The 20501-nt window shown below is 34.8% G+C and overlaps 2 protein-coding genes and 1 pseudogene across 2 annotated transcripts; 2 read left to right on the top strand and 1 right to left on the bottom strand.

The window, feature by feature from the left end:
- Positions 1 to 627: 627 nt before the first annotated feature.
- LOC125850035 (AMSH-like ubiquitin thioesterase 2) lies at positions 628 to 9610 on the top strand. The gene is made up of 3 exons (XM_049529954.1): positions 628 to 787; positions 7517 to 7717; positions 7886 to 9610. Exons 1-3 carry the CDS (start codon positions 695 to 697, stop codon positions 8057 to 8059), a joined length of 468 nt encoding a protein of 155 aa, XP_049385911.1. The 5' UTR covers positions 628 to 694; the 3' UTR covers positions 8060 to 9610.
- Positions 9611 to 13895: 4285 nt separating this feature from the next.
- LOC125850030 (uncharacterized) lies at positions 13896 to 16806 on the top strand. Its single transcript, XM_049529951.1, has 8 exons — positions 13896 to 14018; positions 14094 to 14207; positions 14267 to 14440; positions 14533 to 14637; positions 15066 to 15490; positions 15588 to 15723; positions 15915 to 16495; positions 16572 to 16806. Exons 1-8 carry the CDS (start codon positions 13896 to 13898, stop codon positions 16804 to 16806), a joined length of 1893 nt encoding a protein of 630 aa, XP_049385908.1.
- An 806-nt stretch (positions 16807 to 17612) lies between these two features.
- On the bottom strand, positions 17613 to 20413 carry LOC125850029 (protein FAR1-RELATED SEQUENCE 5-like; annotated as a pseudogene).
- Positions 20414 to 20501: the final 88 nt, after the last annotated feature.

The following is a 20501-nucleotide window of genomic DNA, read 5'->3' as shown; positions in this document are numbered from 1 at the left end:
ATAAGGACCTATTACCTCCCTAAACTATTTAATACCATATTTTTTACCCCATGAACTATTTAATAATGTATTTTAAAGGTATATATTTGCCCACGTGGACACATTACTATTTATAATTTTGCATTATTTTTTATTTCCACGTGGACAAATATATATGTTTAAAATACGATATTAAATAGTCTAGGGAGGTAATAGGTCCTCATGAAGGTTTAGTATCACAACAACAAATTTGACCAAAGTTGAGATATTTTTCAGACCCTTATCCCTATTTTTATTTAATCTAATGAACAAAATATCTATTAGAAAAATTTATCAACAAAATATTTATATAATTTATTAATTTTACTTTATAACCCGATACATGTGACAAATGACAAATCAAGGTGTACAACGATGAACTTTTTTAAATTTGTTATAAGTTGAACTTCAAAAAATACGTTAAAATTATCAAGAATTTAAAAATATTTATTTCAAATTACTCACAAAAATAAAAGAATATCTCTAATTTATATTCATGAATTCAAATATCATTTTCACTTTAAACAAAATAATAATTATTTTTTTCAAATTTTATAATGAATGAGGAATAAACCGCCCTAAATAACATGCTTTCAGTAGGGACATTCGGGTCATAAATGCATGTTTTTAGTAGGACATTCGGGTCGGGTTGAATTGATTGAGAGACTATCTTTTCATGTCCTTTGTTGATGCTAAGCTAAGTTGTAAAAAGCAAAGCATAAATTACAGAAAGACAAAAGGGAGAATTCACCATCAACTTTCTTATCAGGTTCTCTCTTCCACCTCTTTTTGTTTTTTTTTGTGTGTTTTTTGTCAAAGGTTATTTTATACTGTTTTCAGTTTCTTGAATAATGAAATAATTTCCCAGGTCCAAGATTATTCAGTTGTTCTTCTATTTGAATGGTGTTAAGTGGGTTATCAGCTTTAAATCTTTACTATATGGAGTAATAGTGACTTAGAGATGATATTGACAATCAGCTGTGGCAGAGGCAGGATTTCACTTAGGGGTTCAACACTACTCTTTATACATACATAAAAAGAAAATTGATCTTGAATATACCGTGTGCCTTTCTGGCGAACCCTGCTTGTCCTTGACCATCAGGAATTTTGTGCATGTCCATTTGAATTACAGAATTGGAAGTAATAATAATGATTAGGGGGAAGAGAGAAAAATAAAAGATAGAGACTCTGTGATTGGAATGTGAATGATACAATTACAGTGAATAGTGAATTACAGAGAAATTCCAGGAGTAATCTCGAGGAATATGAACAGCTAGTTCCAGGATTAAACCCGAGAAATCAGCTAAAGAGAAAAAATATAGAGAGGAGAGAACAATCTTATTTTCAATCAATGAATGAATGTCAATGATCTAATACAATCCTTTTATAGGCTCCTAGAGATTGCTAAAACAGTTAAAATCCACAGCTACAATAATAACAAAATTTAACCATCTAACAGTGCTAACTGTTCTAACTAACTTCTGGACTTGTTAACAGAATTTGCCATATCAGCGATTAGTTATCGATTAGTTCTCCTTTTGCTAACTTGTATCAATACCCCTCTGTAAAGAATAGACTTGTCCTCAAGGCTGAAAAGAGGGAAATCTATGTTGCAATTCAGAAAGGTATTCCCAAGTTGCCTGATCAGCTTCCAAACCTAACCACTGGACAAGCACTTGACACACAACTTTGTTACCTTTCTTAACCAACCTCCTCTCAAGTATAGCTTCAGGCGTCGGACAGTAGGGGCTGGAAAGCTGTAGGACTGGAGGATGAGAAATGTCCCGAGGCACCTCATGGCATCTCTTGAGCTGAGAAACATGAAAAATGGGATGGATCAACACATCAACAGGAAGCAACATTTTATAGGCCACTGCACCAACCCGTGCGTCAATGATATAGGGGCTATAATACTTTGCTGCTAGCTTGTTGAAAGGTCGAGCAGCCACTGAAACTTGTCTACAAGGTTGCAGCTTCAAATACACCCAGTCACCAACTGCAAATACCCTGTCTGATCTATGTTTGTTAGCCAAGTCCTTCATCCTTTGTTGTGCCCGACTGATTTGAAACTTAAGCAACTCAATAATTGCCTCTCTTGCTTCCAAGGACCTGTCAACCATCTCGTTAGCAGCTTCTCCAACCAAATAAGGGAGATGAATAGGTGGTTTTTGACCATAAAGAACTTCAAAAGGCGTGCATCTGATAGCAGTGTGATAAGTGGTATTATACCACCACTCTACAAGTGGTAGATAGGAGGGCCAAAGCAGAGGTTTTTCTGAGCAAAAACACCTCAAATAGGTTTCCAAAGTTCTGTTCAGTACTTCAGTTTTCCCATCAGTCTGGGGTGATATGCAGTAGATCGTTGCAACTGAACTCCTTGTAGAGTGAGCAACTCCTTCCAAAATGAGCTGAGGAAAACAGGATCCCTATCACTCGTTAAGGTAACAGGCATACCATGGAGTTTAAAGACGTGATCTAAGTAACACTGAGCTACATCTTAGGCAGAATAAGGATGCTGCAAGCTCATGAAATGGCCACATTTACTAAGCCGATCCACAACCACTGATATCACATCCTTGCCCTTAGCTTTAGGGAGACCTTCAATAAAATCAAGACACACATCAGTCCACACCCCTTTAGGAATGGGCAGGGGTTGTAACAACCCTGGGTAAGCAGCAACATCATACTTGTGTCGTTGGCAAACATCACACTTGTGGATAAAGTTTCTAATATCCTGAACAAGAGACTTCCAATAAAATAATGATTGAATTCTTCGGATAGTTGCATCCATTCTAGAATGCCCACCTTGAGGTGTAGAGTGCCATAGTGTAATGATGGTATTCCTCAACTGCGTATCATGTCCAACTACTAGTCTACCCTTCCATCTGGTTGGTCATTGCACCAAGTAAAGTACTTGAAAGGTTGAACCTGCAACTTAACAATCAACTCTCGCAATGTAGCATCTTGTGTCCAAGTGTCCTTGATCTATTGGTACAACGTATCATTAGGAGTAAGAAGTGAAATAACTAATAGCTCAACATTAGGCTTCCTGGATAAGGCATCAGCAACCTTATTCTCAGAGCCCTTCTTGTACTCTATGGAAAAATCAAAAGCCATCAACTTTGATATGCCAGCCACCTGAAAGTCTGTATGAATATGTTGGTTGAGTAAATGTTTCAGAGCCTTTTGATCTGTCCTCACCACAAAGGATCTGCCCAACAGGTAGTGAGACCACTTAGTGACAGCAAAAATAAGTGCCAATAACTCCCTAACATACACTGACAAGGCCTGGTGCCTCGGTGCCAAGGATTTACTAATGTATGCAATAGGGTGTCCCTGTTGCATTAGCACATCTCCAATACCTCTACCACTAGCATCTGTCTCCACTACGAAAGGCAAGGAAAAATCTGACATAGCAAGTACTGGGGCAGAAATCAAAGCTTGTTTCAGTGTCTCAAAAGCGGTAGTCGCATCACCTGTCCACACAAACCCTTCCTTCTTTAATAAGTCCTGCAATGGTCTACATATGCTTCCAAACCCTTGGATGAATCTCCTGTAGTATCCTGCAATCCCCAAGAATCCTTTCAATAGTTTGGTATTAGTTGGTATTGGCCAATGTTGCACAGCCGTAATCTTTTTGGGATCAGTTGACACCCCCTCAGCACTAATAAAATGCCCCAGATATTCCACCTTATCCACTGCAAAAGCACACTTTGACATCTTTGCATACAACTGATATTGTTTCATCAAATCAAATATAGCTTTCACATGAACTAAATGAGCATTAATAGCTTTGCTACAAATCAGAATATCATCAAAGAATACCAATACTGATTTCCTCAACAATGATTTAAAGACTGCATTCATCAAACTCTGAAATGATGAAGGTGCATTGGTTAAGCCAAAGGGCATAACCAAAAATTCATAGTGACCTTCATGAATTTTAAAAGCTGTTTTGTAAGCATCCTCTTCAGCCATTCTTAATTGATGATAACCTGCCCTGAGATCAATTTTAGAAAAAATTACAGCTCCACCTAACTCATCCAACAAGTCTTCAATGATAGGTATCGGAAACCTATCCTTAATTGTCATCTGATTCAAATCTCTGTAATCAACACAGAGTCTCCAACTTCCATCTTTCTTACCAACTAACACTACTGGAGAAGCATAAGGGCTAGTACTGTGTTGCACCACACCTTGATCCAACATCTCTTGTACTAATTTTTCAATGACATCTTTTTTAATTCCTGGATACCTATAGGGTCTCTTGTTAACAGGATTTGCTTAGTCAATGAGGGGAATTCTATGATCAAAAGAACCTCTGTGAGGTGGTAATGTAGTTGGCAATTCAAATAAGCAGGAGTACTGACTAATTAGTGCAGCAAATGATGGCAAAATTCCCTCACCTTGAATGGCTTGAATGCTGTGACACTGCGAGACTTCTACTGTCTGAAGTACATGTGAGAACATGAACAACTGCCCCTCTTAGCTAAGGTCTTAACTTTAACAGACTTCAGACCAGTGCTAGCCCCTCTTAATACATGTTTTTTTTCCCTTGTAAACAAACTCAATGGACCTATGTTTAAAATCAAATAAAATTCTGCCCAATGTATTCAACCATTGTACTCCTAAGACTATATCCACATTTCCCAATGGTAAAAGCAAAAAATCAAAAGAGAATGTGGTGCCCTGTAGTAGCCAGTGAAGATTCTTGCAAATAGCAACCCAACTTTGCAGCCACTTGTTAATCTATAAAGTTGTGAGTGCTCCCAGTATCAATCAAGACTTGCAGTGGTTGTTTTTCATGGTATCCTCAATCCTGTTACTATTATGGTTTGATAACCAGTGACCCCTGTAAAAGCCTGTAATGATATAGCCATAAATTCATCCGTCTTCTCCCACACCTCTTCTATCTGTTCCTTTTCTAGTTCAACATTTAATTCTTCTTCCTCAACTACTTCGACCAGATACAGTTGCTTCCTTCCCCTGCAGTTATGTCCCTTCACATATTTTTCATCACAAAAGAAACACAACCCTTTGGATCTCCTTTCATCCATCTCTGCTGCCGATAACCTTTTGGTAACACCATTATTAGGGAATCTATTAATCCTATTAAGTGCAGATTCAAGGGTTTCGTGAATGTGGAATTGGAACAAGAATTTCTTTGGGAATACTGAGGTTTAATATGGGCAGGCGTGGGTAATATAGGACCTTGGACTTTAGGAAAAGATTTGATTCCCCAAGATTGAACTTGAGCTTCAAACACCTCCTCTTGCAACCTAGCTACCTTATAGGCTTGCAACAAAGTTTTTGGAGCATGTATTCTAATAGAATTGTTCAACTCCCTCTTCAGACCTCCCAAAAAACAACTAATGGCATTTTCATTGGAGAGATTAAGTCCAGTTAATAACCTATCAAACTCAGCCTGATACTCCCTCACACTACTGCTTTGTTGTAAGTTCTTTAGGGCTTTCATGGGATCTTCAAAACCCTTCTCCAAACCTTTCATTCAATGCTAACACAAATTCAGTCCAAGATGGATCTAAAACCGAGTTTCTAGACCTAATGTAGGACTTGTGCCATGCCATAGCTTCACCTTCAAAGTGGATAGAAGCCACCTTCACCCTCTGCTCAAAAGGTATTTCATCCATGGAGAAGAATTGATCAATTTTGTACAACCAATTTCTTAACTCACCACCAGAAAAACGAGGGAATTCTAATCTAGAGTAACGATTGAAAAACGTACTATTGTAGTTAGGATCATTACCAGTATGCATATCATTGAATCGAGGTCCTTGCGGCGTTTCTCCTAAACAATCTCGACCAGAATTAGATTCTGCCCTAGCTGGATCCTTTTCTTTCCCCTTCTGATTCAAATACCCAATTGCTTCCCTGTTTTCTAGCAATTCCTTATCAGCCTGTGCATTGCAATCGTTCATAATAGACATTCCTTCCATCAATTTCTGTAACTGGGTCTGAATCTGGTGAAGCTTGTCCTCTGCTTCCTCTTGACTTTTGCTGCGCGTCATCAAATCAATGCCAAGGATTGCTTGCTCTGATACCAATTGATACAATTACAGAGAATTACAGAGAAATTCCAGGAGTAATCTCGAGGAATATGAACAACTAGTTCAGGGATTAAACCCAAGAATTCAGCTAAAGAGAAAAAATATAGAGAGAAGAGAACAATCTTATTATCAATGAATGAATGAATGTCAATGATCTAATACAATCCTTTTATAGGCTCCTAGAGATTGCTAAAACAGTTAAAATCCACAGCTACAGTAATAACAAAATTTAACCATCTAACAGTTGTTCTAACTAACTTCTGGACTTGTTAACAGAATTTGCCACATCAACGATTAGTTATCGATTAGTTCTCCTTTTGCTAACTTGTATCAGTGAATGGGGTAAAAATAGATGTGACTTTCATTATTAGACTTGGATACTATATCATGTACTCGACTAACAAAAAATGGTTCAATTGGTGCCATAAACACTAAGATTTCTGATCCTTATATGCCTTTAAGTATGAGCTCATTGTTCAGAAGATGCAAGTGACGGAAATGAGGATGTTGAGATGGATTTGTGGGCATATTAGGAACGATAGAATTAGGAAGATATCAACAACAAAGTGGGAGTGGCCTACGTGGCGGACAAGACGAGGGAAGGGAAACTGAGATGGTTTGGATATGTGAAGAGGAGATATGCAGATGCCTTAGTAAGGAGCTATGAGAGGTTGGATATAGTGGAGTTGATGAGAGATAGAGGTAGGCTGAAGAAATATTGGGAGAAGGTGATTAGGCAGAACATGACACATCTTCAGCTTACCAAGGACATGACCTTAGATAGGAGGGTATGGAGGTCGCATACTAGTGTAAGATGTTAGTAAGTAGTGGATGATTGTTTTTGCTTTTCGAGGGTTTATGCCCATCGGCGTTTGTCGTTGTACTAGCCATATTATTGTAGTTCTTGCTTTTGATCTCTTATCATTGACTGTTGTTTAGTGTGTTTCGATTAATACACTATTTTGTTGTGTCTTTTCCTTTCCTCTAGGCTTTTCACTGCTTCCCTTGTTAGTTGCTATGTTTTCTACATTGTTTTCTTCTTCTTTGTACTTGGATTTCTTGTTCTTGAGCTGAGGATCTTTTGGAAACAGCCTCTCTACTTCCACGAGGTAGTAGTAAGGTTTGCCTACACGGCACCCTCCCCAGACCCCACTTGTGGGATTTCATTGGACATGTTGTTATTGTACTAATGCAGACCTTTGCATACTCTGGTTAGTAATGCAGGCCTTTAAGAAAAACAGAGTGAAGAGTCTGATTATTCCTACATGTTGAGGAAACCTTTTTTGGATTACACTTTTTGCATGGCTTGCTGCATTGAGCTGTTAATATATGATACCTAGAGTAGCATAAGCTTGCTTCTAGTGTTTAGTGTTGCTAGGTAACTTTTGCAAATCTGAGCACGTCTGACTTCTGTTTTGAATTCCTTGCAGTTTATGGCTGGTGGAGTATGTTTCCAGACTAATGTGCATACAGTTTCACAGACTTCTCCTTCTCCGGGAATCTCCTTGATACATAATTTTCCTCATGAAGCTGAAATCTCAAGTGTCTCAAGTACTGATTCATCAAGTGGTCCGTCAAATTATTCACGCAATGTGCAGGTAGCATTTGGGCCTCTCAATGATGTACATATAGTAAGTACTCAATTTATTATGCCTTCTGAAATATAACACACAGTAACCTAAATACTTTGCTTCAACTATTTCCTCCCATGGTACCAAAACCCAGGGTGCCGTGCAGAGCGTACAAGGTCATGCATGATAATAAATCCTTGATGAGGTAACACTTGTTTTTTTCCTTAGCCGACAAGGTTGATGGAGAATTTTCTGGAAATCGCCAGCGACAACACTAAGAAGGATATAGAGACCTGTGGAGTTCTTGGTGCCATCATTGTAAGATCACTAGTATTCATTTTGCTTTCTGGAATGATACTTTTAAGACCATCGTTGAATGATGAGGAACACCAAGTGCTCTAGATTTTGCATTTTTCATGACTGGTTATGGAAATTTTAAGTGATGCATTGTACCCTTCGGGGTGGCCCTGTGGCTTGGGTTTGGGACTTCCAAGTTGGAGGTCTCAAGTTCAAAACCCCTTGCCAACGAAAGCAAGGGGTTTGCCTTCTGGGTCAATCTCGTCGCACTAGGCTTGCCTAGTGCGGGTTATCTCTCCTGCGTGGTTTGCGAGCTATTGCATAGGAGCGGGGGTTTTACCCTATGCGCACCCAAAGGGTAGCGGCTGCGGGTTTCCCTTGTCATAAAAAAACAAGAAAGAAGAAATTTAAAGTGATACATTGTAGAATGTTAAACCTGTAAATTTTTAGTCAATGTGTTCTGGAGCATTTGGCATCAAACCTTAACAATATGACTCAATGTATATTTTTTCCATTTGAAGTAGTATTGGTCCTTTGAGCTAAAGACTACTGGAGTTCTCCATCTCTGCTTGATTATCTCATCCTTTCAAACACATCCAAGCGAGAGCTCATTCTAGCGCTGAATAAAACTGTGTTCTGTTCTGATACTATTATATTATTAGGACACAAATTTTGACTGTTCTTTTGAAATTGAAAGTACTTCCATTGGCTAACTAACTTTATAGCAAGAAACTGGTTTTTAAGTTGGACATATTTAAGTACACCAATTTATTTTCCCAGTATAAACAATGCTTTTATCTTCTTTTATTCCTTTACTGCTATTCAAGCTTTTAAGTTAGAAATCTTCAGAAGTATTGTATTATATGATCAATTCCTAGATGATATTCAGATCACCGATGCACTTTCTCCTAATCTTCTGCTTCTCCAAAGTACTCAGGTACTGATGATGTTGGATTGTTGAGTGACTTGTTGTAATTGCTAATACTAATCCTACAAGTTAAAGGGAGTGAGAGTAGAGATTAGGTAGTGGAGATAAAGCACCTCAAAGAAATTTTTATGAGTAGTCATCATATAACATTATAACTCAAAAGAGGAAAGGAAGTTCTCATAGATTTGGAGAAATTTCCTAAAGCATTTGAATTGCTTCACTCTGAAGGGAAAACAAGGTATTTGTGAAATATCAGAATGATACATCTAAAGTATATCATATGCAATGATGGAAATTTTTCCTTTTAGATGCAAATCATTTGAATATTGCAGCTGGTAATAGTTGAACGGAGCCTAGAAGAACAAAATTAGTGATGCATAGGTTGATATGGATGTTCTTCTGACGTGAGTGAGGGACCGTCTCAAATTGAAGTACTAAGGTTGGGCTTGGAAAATGGTCTCTAACTATGACAAGCCTCCAAACTATACAACTGGTAACAGTTGAATGGAGCTCTGTGAAAAAAAAAACTAGTGATGCATAGGCTGATATAGATGTTGTGCGAGGAACTGTCTCAAATTAAAAATACTATGGTTGGGTTAGAGAATGGTCTCTCACTGTAACAAGTCTATACTTCAAGCCTCCAAGGTATGCAGCTCTTTTGTTCCATCAAGGCATGCAACTATTCAGAACCTCTTTGTACTCAAAAGTATGTTCAAAAAGAGACATACCTCAATTATTAAATATGGAAGTTATTTGAAAATTTAAAAATAAATCTACTGAAAATATTCTTCTCAATATGTATAAATGTGAATTATTTTGTTATTTTATTTTTAATTTATTTAATTTGAATTTGAATTTGAATTTATTTATCTTATGTTTAATAAATTATATATTTAAAAATTATGTAAAAAGTATTATAACTCACAATAACTGAAAAGATATACAAACATTTAGTTACTCTCAAAATTTCACATTGCCACACATAAAGATTAACATATAATTATCAATGGCTATATGACCTCTACCCCTGCCAGGTGCATGATCCCCGCCTCTAACTCGATCTCTGCCAGGTCCACGATCCCTGCCTCTGCCTCGATCTCTAACAGGTGCCTCGATATGGAGGTGGGGGACCCTTACCAGCCCTTATCTCAACAAATTTGTGCATCGTTATTGCATACTTAGCAGAAGTGCAATCACAAACAGAAGCAGGTACACAAGTCACTACATAAACAAGCAAACAATTTAAGTAAAAAAACACAATAAAAAAGCAAACAAAACAAGGAAAACGAATAAAATAAACTTACAAGATCTTTCTTGATTAGAAATAGGCGTCATGAACTGTTGACCAACCCAACATCCTTCATCAGCCTAAAAGAAAATAACTAATCAATTAATATCAGTTAACCCAAGAAAAATAGAAAAATTGATTCAAATTGACCATTACATCTGCACAAATAAGTACTCCAAAATCATCCTTTGGAGCAATGCAAACAATCTGCAACAAGGGAATTGAATCAGGCAACCATCAATGTCAACAAAAAATAAAAAAATTACAAAGACAAACAGTGATATCAACAATTTTTTTATAGATACAAACACAAACAGAACAAAAATAAAAAAAATTAATAGAGACAAACATTGATATCAACAAAAGTTAAAAACTTTTACAGAGACAAATATAAACACAACAGAAAAACATACAGAGACAAACAATGATATCAACAAAAATAAAAAAAATTACAAAGACAAATAGAATTATAACAAAAAAAATAAAAAATACAGACACAAACACTGATATCAACAAAAATAATTCTTTTTACAGACAATCATAAACAGAACAAAAATTATAGAGAAAAACACTGTTGTCAACAAAAATCAATTTTTTAACAGAGATAAACATAAAGCGAACAAAAATCAAAAGTTTTTACATAGACAAACATAAACAAAACAAAAATCATTTTTTTTTATAGAGAAAAACACTAATATCAACAAAAATTTAAAAAAATTACAGTGGCAAACGGTAATATCAACAAAAATAATTTTTTTACAAAGACAAATAGTAATATCAACAAAAATAAAAAACTTTTATAGGGAGACGAACAATAACAAAGAACATATCCATACAAATATGGCAAAAGAAGACAATGCAGAAACAAGCTTAAAAATAATAGAGTGTAAATTAGAAACAAATAACTTAAATGAAATATGTAATCACTATCCTTGAAAGGAGCAATGTGAGATAGCCGAGAAAGAAAATGATACGAAAAAAAATCTTTCTACTGATTTGCGTCATTTACAAAAATTAATAGAAAACTTTTTGCAAATATGATAATTATATATCTATTTATTTTTACCATTTAGGTTAGTCAAAAATATGTATACCTTCCTATCAACCTCTTTCCTTAATTAACATATTCGATTTGGGCCTAAAACTACTCACCAACAATCTAGTTTCTTTTCTATGTAAAATAGTCAATTTGAGCCTAAAAATACTCATTCTCTCTTTTCCTTTCCTATCTAAAGTTGTTGATTTGGGCCTAAAATCTTAATAGGTAATTAATATAAGGACAAATTACTTAACTACACTCCTTTACTTACCTTAATATCCATTTATCCCTACTTATTTCAAAAATTTCAAAAATCCCTTATTTCACCCAATTAATAAAATCTGTAAGATACATAAAGATTTCCCACCTTTTCTACAGCCAATACCCACGTTTCCCCTTACAAATTTAATTCCTTTTTTTCAGCCATCACACGTTTCCCATTAACAATTAAACTCTTCCATTCCATCCCTAAAATCTCTCCACTTCTTAACAAATTTCTAATCAATTTGATTTTCAGTAAGAGTATCCTCACAGTACCGATTTCTAAGTTTCTCCATTGTTGTCTTCTTCGTGCTTTTTACTGATACATATGGAATAGGGTCCATCCGATAGTGTTGGTGTTTCTCATACTAAGAACAAATCCAAGCGATTGCATGACCCATTAGCAATGAATGACGAGATTGTTGTCAAACAAAAAAAAAAGGTTGGAGAAACCCCCCAAAAAAAGAGAAGAAAGGTGACATATGTTGTTTCCAGACCCACACTTCCTAAGGTATGTGTTTAAACAAACTTTTATATTTTTATGGTTTTGTTATGGTGTTGGTTGTGTTTGGACTGAAATTGTTAAAATTAAATTACAGTGAAGATACATTACTTATCAATTCAATGTTTTAATAGTATGTTAGAACAATATCGATTTGTAATCGGTAAATTTAGTTTTACATTGATGCATGTGATTTGTGAAATCGAAGTAAGAGTCATTTAACAATGAAGACATATTCACTAATTTTATCATTCATGTATCTTCAATCATTTTAATTTCAATTTCAGTAAAAGCATAATCTGTTGTACAGTTTTGAAGGTGTATCAGTTCATGATTTTGTTTGTTGATGCATATGATGTATCTGATACATTCATATACATCATTAGAAGTGAATGCATGATACATATATGTATTGAATTCATGTACAATATATTGTTAGTGTCCTTTACAGTTTGTTCCTGAAAATAATTTAAGTATTTGGTTGGTTGAGCTGATGTTAATTACTTATGTATCTTATGCATTTGACGACGTGTTTGATATGATGTCGTTATAAAACTATAACGTATTTAGAATTTACAAATTATCTTCAATGTATCATTCTCTCTTAATTACATCTTTTGTTTGAGATTAGACAAGTACAATTATATATTTTGTTTTTCTGTATAAACAGGGCATGAATTATGTTATCAAAAAAATACCAGCACATCCATTGAGATTTGGAGCAACGTTCAATTTTGATTTTGTGAATGAAATCAAGAAGTCCATAAATGAAGAAGGTTTTGAAATGTTCAAGAATACAATTTTTGGACCATATTTGAATATTCCGAAATGTAATTTCCAAGGCCAGATTACTAAATGCTTGTTGTTGTTGGAGGTGAAACACGATAACAAAGATGTATTGCATGTTCGACATGCTAACGGGACTGTATTGCAGTTTGGTATAAAGGAATTTGCCATTGTAACTGGCCTTAAATGCAAAGGAAATGTGACATATTTTTCATATCCGGAATCCACTCCGAGCCGGTTACTACAAAGGTATTTCCCTGATTCAACTGCAGGTATAACCAAGAGCCGCTTGATACAACGTTTTGTAATGGGTAATTGGGATACCACACAGGACGCCGTTCAGATGGCAATCTTAAACTTCATCAATACTTTCATCTTATGCCATCTTGGTGAGACCTCCATAAAGATTGAAGAATTTCTAATGGTTGAAGATTGTACGTATGAATTGTATCCTTGGGGAAAGATTGCATTCGATAAGCTAATTACATCACTCAGGCAAGACTTCAACCAAAGCAAACAGATGTATCGCTTATTTGGTATGCCTTATGCACTCAATGTATGGACTTATGAATGTGCATCTAGTATAAATCCAGAGATTGTTGTTAAAGTAGCGAATGGTATTCCCAAGATTTGTAATTGGAATGTCGTGGCTGTAAAGCCAAAATATGAAAAGTTTATGTCTAGCATTTTCTCCGAGGTAACATTACTTTTAAATTTGCAATTAACTGTTTTTCAATAAGCTTTCTAATTTTTTTTTTTTGTAAATAACAATTTTTGTATTAGACAATATAGTATGACATTCAACCATTTTAAAATGCAGAATGCATGTTCAAACATTGTACCAACACAAGATGAAGTTGAGGCCCTTGATTTACCCGATATTCAAGATGCACATACTCCTGAACCATCCACAACAGCAGTGCTGCCAAACAAAGTGCAAACAAGGGCTTCCACTTCAGGTTTTGAGGATTTCTCAACAAGCCCTCCTCGTCATTTATTGACAAAATCATCACGTGTGTCTGGTACATCATCTCCACCACCACCCAAAAGGAGAAAAAAATTGATACACCTAAAACAAAGGTGTTGGAACCTGAATTGCCAGAGTAGTTAAGGCCACCATTAAACCAGTCATTTTCAATGCCGGATGAAGCACCTACCCCACCTGCTAATGTATCTTTTGCCCATGTCTCTTCACAAGTCCAAAAAGATAAGTCTGTATATCCCGATATTGAAGAACTGAAACAACATATGAAGGAATACGTAAGTAATGGTATTAATTTATATTTATTTGCTTATTCATAAATATAAAACTGAATTATAATTTTTTTTGAATAGGTTGACAGTAAATTTGAGTATCTTGTGAATTTGATAAAGGCAAACCACTCTGAGATGATGAATTCTAGGAATAGGGAGGACGACAAACAACCAAAGGTATTGTGTTGTATATCTGTTTTGTTTGTGTGTTTTAACTTTCATAGCTCATTTTGTTAAAAAATTAATTCTTGAAGGATTTGGGCGGCAAGTCTACGCCGTGCATTGTTGAAGTTTCCGGTAAAGAAGTCAATGATGGACATCAAACAAGTACCTGCAAGTTTGATCAACAACCAACCTCACCGATACAGATGGATTTTGCCATTAATGACCAAGACATTGGTGTATCAGATTTTGATGTTGAAGATCAGGTTTATTTTTACTTTATTCATTGCGGATATTTAATTAAACAATTTATCAGTAACATATTTTGTTTGAAAAAAACTTGTTTAAAAATATACAGACTGAGGATACATTGAAGAATCATCAAGAAATGAAGGAAGTTTTAGAACTTCAATCATCAGATGCAAATGTTCATCATACTGCAGAAACAACTGAGCATAAGAAGGTACTATTGTCATCATAAATTGACTATTAGTATACATCAACTTTGTAGTGATACATCAAAATGTGCCATTATAATACATTGCAGTTTTCTTGTGTGATTATGATACATCCAATTTTTGTGTGTATGATACTTTACATTTTTAATTATATGTGTATATGATGCATTCCATTACAAGATACATCCAAGTGTGATTATGATACATTGCAGTTCATTTGTGTGATTTGTATACATCAAATTTTTGTGTATATGATACTTTACATTTTTAATTATATGTATATATGATACATTCCATTGCAAGATACATATCAGTGTGTCTAAATAAAATTGATTGTCTACTATATGTAATCTGTCTTGATAATTATATGTGTATCATTTATATATCATATGGTTTATCAAATCTTATTTAATTATCAATTTGAATCATATAGGATTCTACAACATCTGGTACAATATCATCTGAAACTCGAGAAGGCATGCATACACTTATTGTTGATCTAGGAAGATTGCCTATTCCTGTTAAACCAGTTAGTGCAGCAAATCCACATGAGTTAACCAATAGCCAAATTTTACTTTCGGACAGTCAATTACCCACTGATATTCCAATCACAAAGATTGTTGTCCGACGTAATACAATTACTCCTCTTGCACATATCAGGATGCCTTCAAAAATCTGCAAATCTCCTTATTTGACTTCATTTGGGTCAAGTGAAAAAGGAAAAGAGGTCACGGAGGATGTAATCCGTCCAGATTTTCCATTTGAAGGTTGTGAGATCACAAATCAAGCCCCGTCATATCTGATTGATGAGTTTATTCAGTGGGTTACTACAGGTCTTCTCAAAACACATGCCAAAAAGTAAGTTTTATACTTTTTACTACATTTGTTCAATTTTGAAATTACAAATCTTGTTGCACTTTTAAATAACATCTTTTCTTTACACTTTATAAAACAGGAAACCAACAGAGGATAAGTACAGAGCAAAAGCCTCTTCTTTAGGTTTTGAAATGATGGATTATGTTGTTGCATTTCCGTCCAATAAAAATTGGTTCTATGCCATGTCCCAGCCCAAAAACTGCTGGACTGATCAGGTAAATATGACATGTATATGTAAATTTCATGTTTCTGTTACATTAAATTGAAATGTATCATATATAGTTATCTTGATGTATATGATACATTCATTTAATAGGTGTTATATACATATTAATTCAATATCTAACTTTTTATTTTCATGTTTTTCTTTTTAAATGTATAATTATGTTTATAATGTTTTGTGTAGCACCTGGATGTTGTTTTTTACTATCTTCGTAAAAAATCAAAACTTCGCAGCATGAATCAATACAGATACACAACAGTCAATTGTTTGTTCAGTTCACATATCAACAATACCCATGAAAGGTATTATAACAATGTGGCTGATGATGATATTAGTACCCAAGAACACATTGATCGTGCTGTAGCTGTATCTGTACATGAGAGGTCAATAGCCAACGTCATGAAAGGATTTTCAATACCAGCTGCATTACCATGGCATCTTGTGGACGATGTTTACATTCCGGTTAATTGTGATGGAAAGTTCCATTGGGTGTTAGCTGTTGTTGAATTGAATCGGAGGTTGATACGCGTGTATAACTCTTCTATAGGTACAAGGAAACAACAACATTATGAGGAGATAAAAAAGTTGTCAAGGATGCTACCTTCTTACCTCCTTGACAGTGGTTTCTTTGAAAAAAATGAGCGGACAATCTGGCCAGAACTTGATGCATATAAGGACAAACAAACTGGTACACTTTTGGAGTCACATGTTCCTTTCAATATTGAATACGTTCAAGGCATCATGCAACAAGAAGAGGATAGCATGTAAGTATTTAAATTATTGACTACAATCATATGTGTAAGTTTTTTTTACAAATTTTTATTCTGCATTTTGTTGTAGGGACTGCGGGTTATATGTAGCTACATTTGCAGAGTTTTTGAGTGACCAACTTGTTATACCACCTGATATTGATGGCCATCTACCAAATTATCTTCGCAATAGATATGCAGCATTGTTGTGGAGATACGACAGCGACAAGTTCAAGGGTGGATACATAAGTGAGAATGACGATCCACCAAAGCCTAAGGGTCAATTCACAACACCAACTGAACAAGATTTCGTTAACATAGATTAGTACTTAATAGGGATTGCATGAACAACTTTTCATTTTGTTTTGTTTTGAAGACAAATTCACTTTTTTTTATGTGTTTCTCTAAAAATATAGTACAGTATTTTGTTATTTATTAAAATTGTGTTTTCACTATATTGCTTTAGATAAATTTGTTGCTTTATAACGTTAAGCCCCACAATCATCACTGTTTGACTTTAAGTAATCTGATAGTTTACTTACAAAATGATGTATATGATACATAAGTCGTAATGTATATTATGCGTGAGTGTTATTCACATATACCAAGTACATTTATGTATAAGCCACTTAAATTATACGAATGTATATGATACATTATGTAAATCTACAAAAACATAACACAACAAACTTTTAAATTGAACTTCAACACTGCTAAGGTAAAATATATCAAAATTATAAATGTATCAAATACAGTTTTAAGAGTTTTAATGTGTGTTTCATTAATAGTCTTCAGTGTATATGATACAACATAATGTGGTGTATATGATACATACAAAACACGTTTGCAAAAGTAAATTTTGGGACACTTAATTTTGTTTAAAACATTATCATGGTATTGAATCAATATTTTATTCATTTACACAATAATTATTTTTCGCAATTTATACATTCAGAATAAGAATAATTTTATATTTAATATAATATTGGCACACTGTTATGAACTAATGCATTTAGTTGAACAACAAAATAAATTGTTTAACAATACACTTTATTTAATCCAACTACTAAAAGTGAAAAATACATATAATCGAAGACAGAAAAACACAAATATCCTATTTTAAAACATTATTTCAATTCTCTTTCGGGAAGAAAGTACAAGTCCTCCTGTTGTGACCTTCTTGTCCACATTGCCCACAAGAATTCTTGTTCACTGTTATCTTCTCATCCGCGTTTTTCTTTCTTCGATTCCTTGGTCGTCCAGCCAACCTTCTGTACCTAGGTGGCAAGACAATTTCATCTAAAACATAGTCTGGAACGGTCCAATCCTCCTTATCTGGCATTGGAACCATTGCAACCTCGTAAGTTTTTTCTAATGCATCCGGCTTGTAGTAATCAGAGCAATATGGATACATATCCGTAACATTCTTGTGCTTCAAAACTGCAATTGCGTGTTCGCAAGGTATCTCATTATATTGAAATCTTCCACACGTACATATTTTCCGCTCAAGGCATACAATGTATCTTCTTCCGGCTTGATAAATTGAAAAAATATACTCAGACGATAGGACAACCTGAAAATAATTAGAAGTTACTGATACATTACAGAATATGACATTTACATATCATTTCTCAAAAAAAGGGATATGAAGGATATATATAATTTTTTGTGTGTATGATACATTACATAATATGATATTTACATATCATTTCTCAAAAAAAGGGATATGAAGGATACATCCAATTTTTGTGTGTATGATACTTTACTGTAGGATACAATGCAAATCAGAGCTGCTGATACATCAAATAGAAATATAGGGATATTGATAAATACCTTCATGTTTGAACTTTTAGATGCGTTTACAATCAATACCTCCTCAAATCTTCGGCCCAATGTGTCCTTTGTATATGACGCTATTTCTCTATTTTTATAGTTCCAACTACCAAATAGAAGTCTAGCTTCCTCCAAGAAGTCTATTATAGTTAACCGGCGTGCATCAACAAGGCAACCATTGATACACTCTGCGATGTTCGAAGTCATCATTCTACCTCTGTTTACTATTGAATGAACTCTTGACCACTTCTCATACCCAGCATCCTCAAGGTAATCCTTCACCCTATGATCAACTTTCACCACCTTAGCCATTAATTTATCAAAATCTTCCTTTCTGTATGCCTTTTCCATTGAGTAAAATATATCACTTAGTGTGTTTTTACTCCTTTTGAAGTTTGAACATACATTCTTCCAAAGATGCCATATGCATGCACAATGAGATACATTTGGGAACACAATGCTTACACTCTTCATAATACTTTCATTTCTATCAGATACAATACACATGTTTTCACGCTCGCCAAATGCATTTTTGAATTGTTTGAAGAACCATGTCCACGAACATTCATTTTCAGTGTCTACAACACCATATGCCAACGGAAATATGCAACCTATTTACAAAGCAGCACACATTTAACTATATTATACATTACTCTTACACTAAGATACATTGATTATACACTGAAAACAAAGTTCAAAATTATGTCAGTATTACAAAAGTCATACCTGCACCATCGAGTGTGCTCGCTGATACAAAAGTACCTTTGTAAGCCCCGCCAAGATGTGCAGCATCCACTACAACTACTGGTCTGCAATAGTCAAACCCTCTTATCAATGGCCGTAGTGCTATGAAAAGATACATGAATTGATTATTTTCCGTCTTTTGCATCCTTATATATGAATTTGGATACACATTACTTAGCATCCATATGTATCTTGGCATCTGCTTATATCCTTCTGATGGTTTACCCTTTAGCATTTCCAGTGCACGTTCCTTAGCACGCCATGCTTGCTGGTATGATATTTCAACCCCATATATTGCTCGAATGTCTTCAATTACATCTTGCGGCGTATGAATTCGTTTATGATTAAACAACTTGGGGGCAGTCACACCACTAACAAATCCAACTGTTGCTTGTACTTTTGTAAGTATCCTATCCCGAATCGGACACATATGTTCATTGTTAAAGTACCTCACTTTGAATACATCAGATTTCTTTCTGCACGAAGACCTTAAAGTCCACCCACATTCATCACCGAAGCAAACTAACACATAGCTGTACACATTTTTTCATTAGATTAAGTCACATAACAAAAACACTGTTAAAGTTTTCCACAAATAATGTAACTGTAATAATAAAGAACACAACAATCATAATAACAATCATAATACTTACTATTTGGTTTAAATCATCAAACACCAACGAACTTATCAATACAATAGAAACTAGAATTATACTAATTATATGCATAAACTGAAGAAAAACAAATCAAATTAGAGCTAAAACAGTCCAATACCTTTTTTTATCCGATCTTTTCACTCTGAAATTGAAGTTGTTCTTTATTTTATATTTCACCATTACAGTGATGAGTGTTCCTTTATCCTTATACAACTGGCCTGTCTTCACATCAGTACTATTGGAATCAGTTATGTAATTTGTAGCATTCAGTTCTGGAATATAATCTAAATCACAAATTTTCGATTCGACCAGAGCAAGAGCTTCAGTATCTCTTTCTGTACCTTTAACGCATATGATTTCACCGGATGAACAATCAAAGTTATGTATCTCTCCAACCATTTTCTCAGTTGTATTAATACATAACGGATACATGCCGATTCCAGGCTCATTTCTTCTTACTTCCAAATAAAGTTTCACACCCATGTCGTTCCTGATTTTCAATGGACATGTGTTTCCGTCTACGATGTATCGAATTTCAACATCTTTTCTAACACCGTCGATCTCCAACTCTGCTAAAATCAACGCTTTAAGATTCATAAATGAAATTGATTCTCCAACTACAATTCCATCAACCTTGTAACCTTCGTTTAACATCGCTTACCCAAATTCCAGAATGTCGTAATAAAATTGTGATATTCATCGTCTAAAGCTGTTTTTTTCAAGTTCTTAGAATGTAGATCAACTTTATCATGATAAATTTGGTTAGTTGAAGGAGCTCTGATTTGAAT

Source organism: Solanum stenotomum, unplaced genomic scaffold, assembly GCF_019186545.1.
Source record: "Solanum stenotomum isolate F172 unplaced genomic scaffold, ASM1918654v1 scaffold131, whole genome shotgun sequence".
NCBI lineage: Eukaryota > Viridiplantae > Streptophyta > Magnoliopsida > Solanales > Solanaceae > Solanum > Solanum stenotomum.
This window is presented reverse-complemented; position numbering and strand designations above follow the sequence as displayed.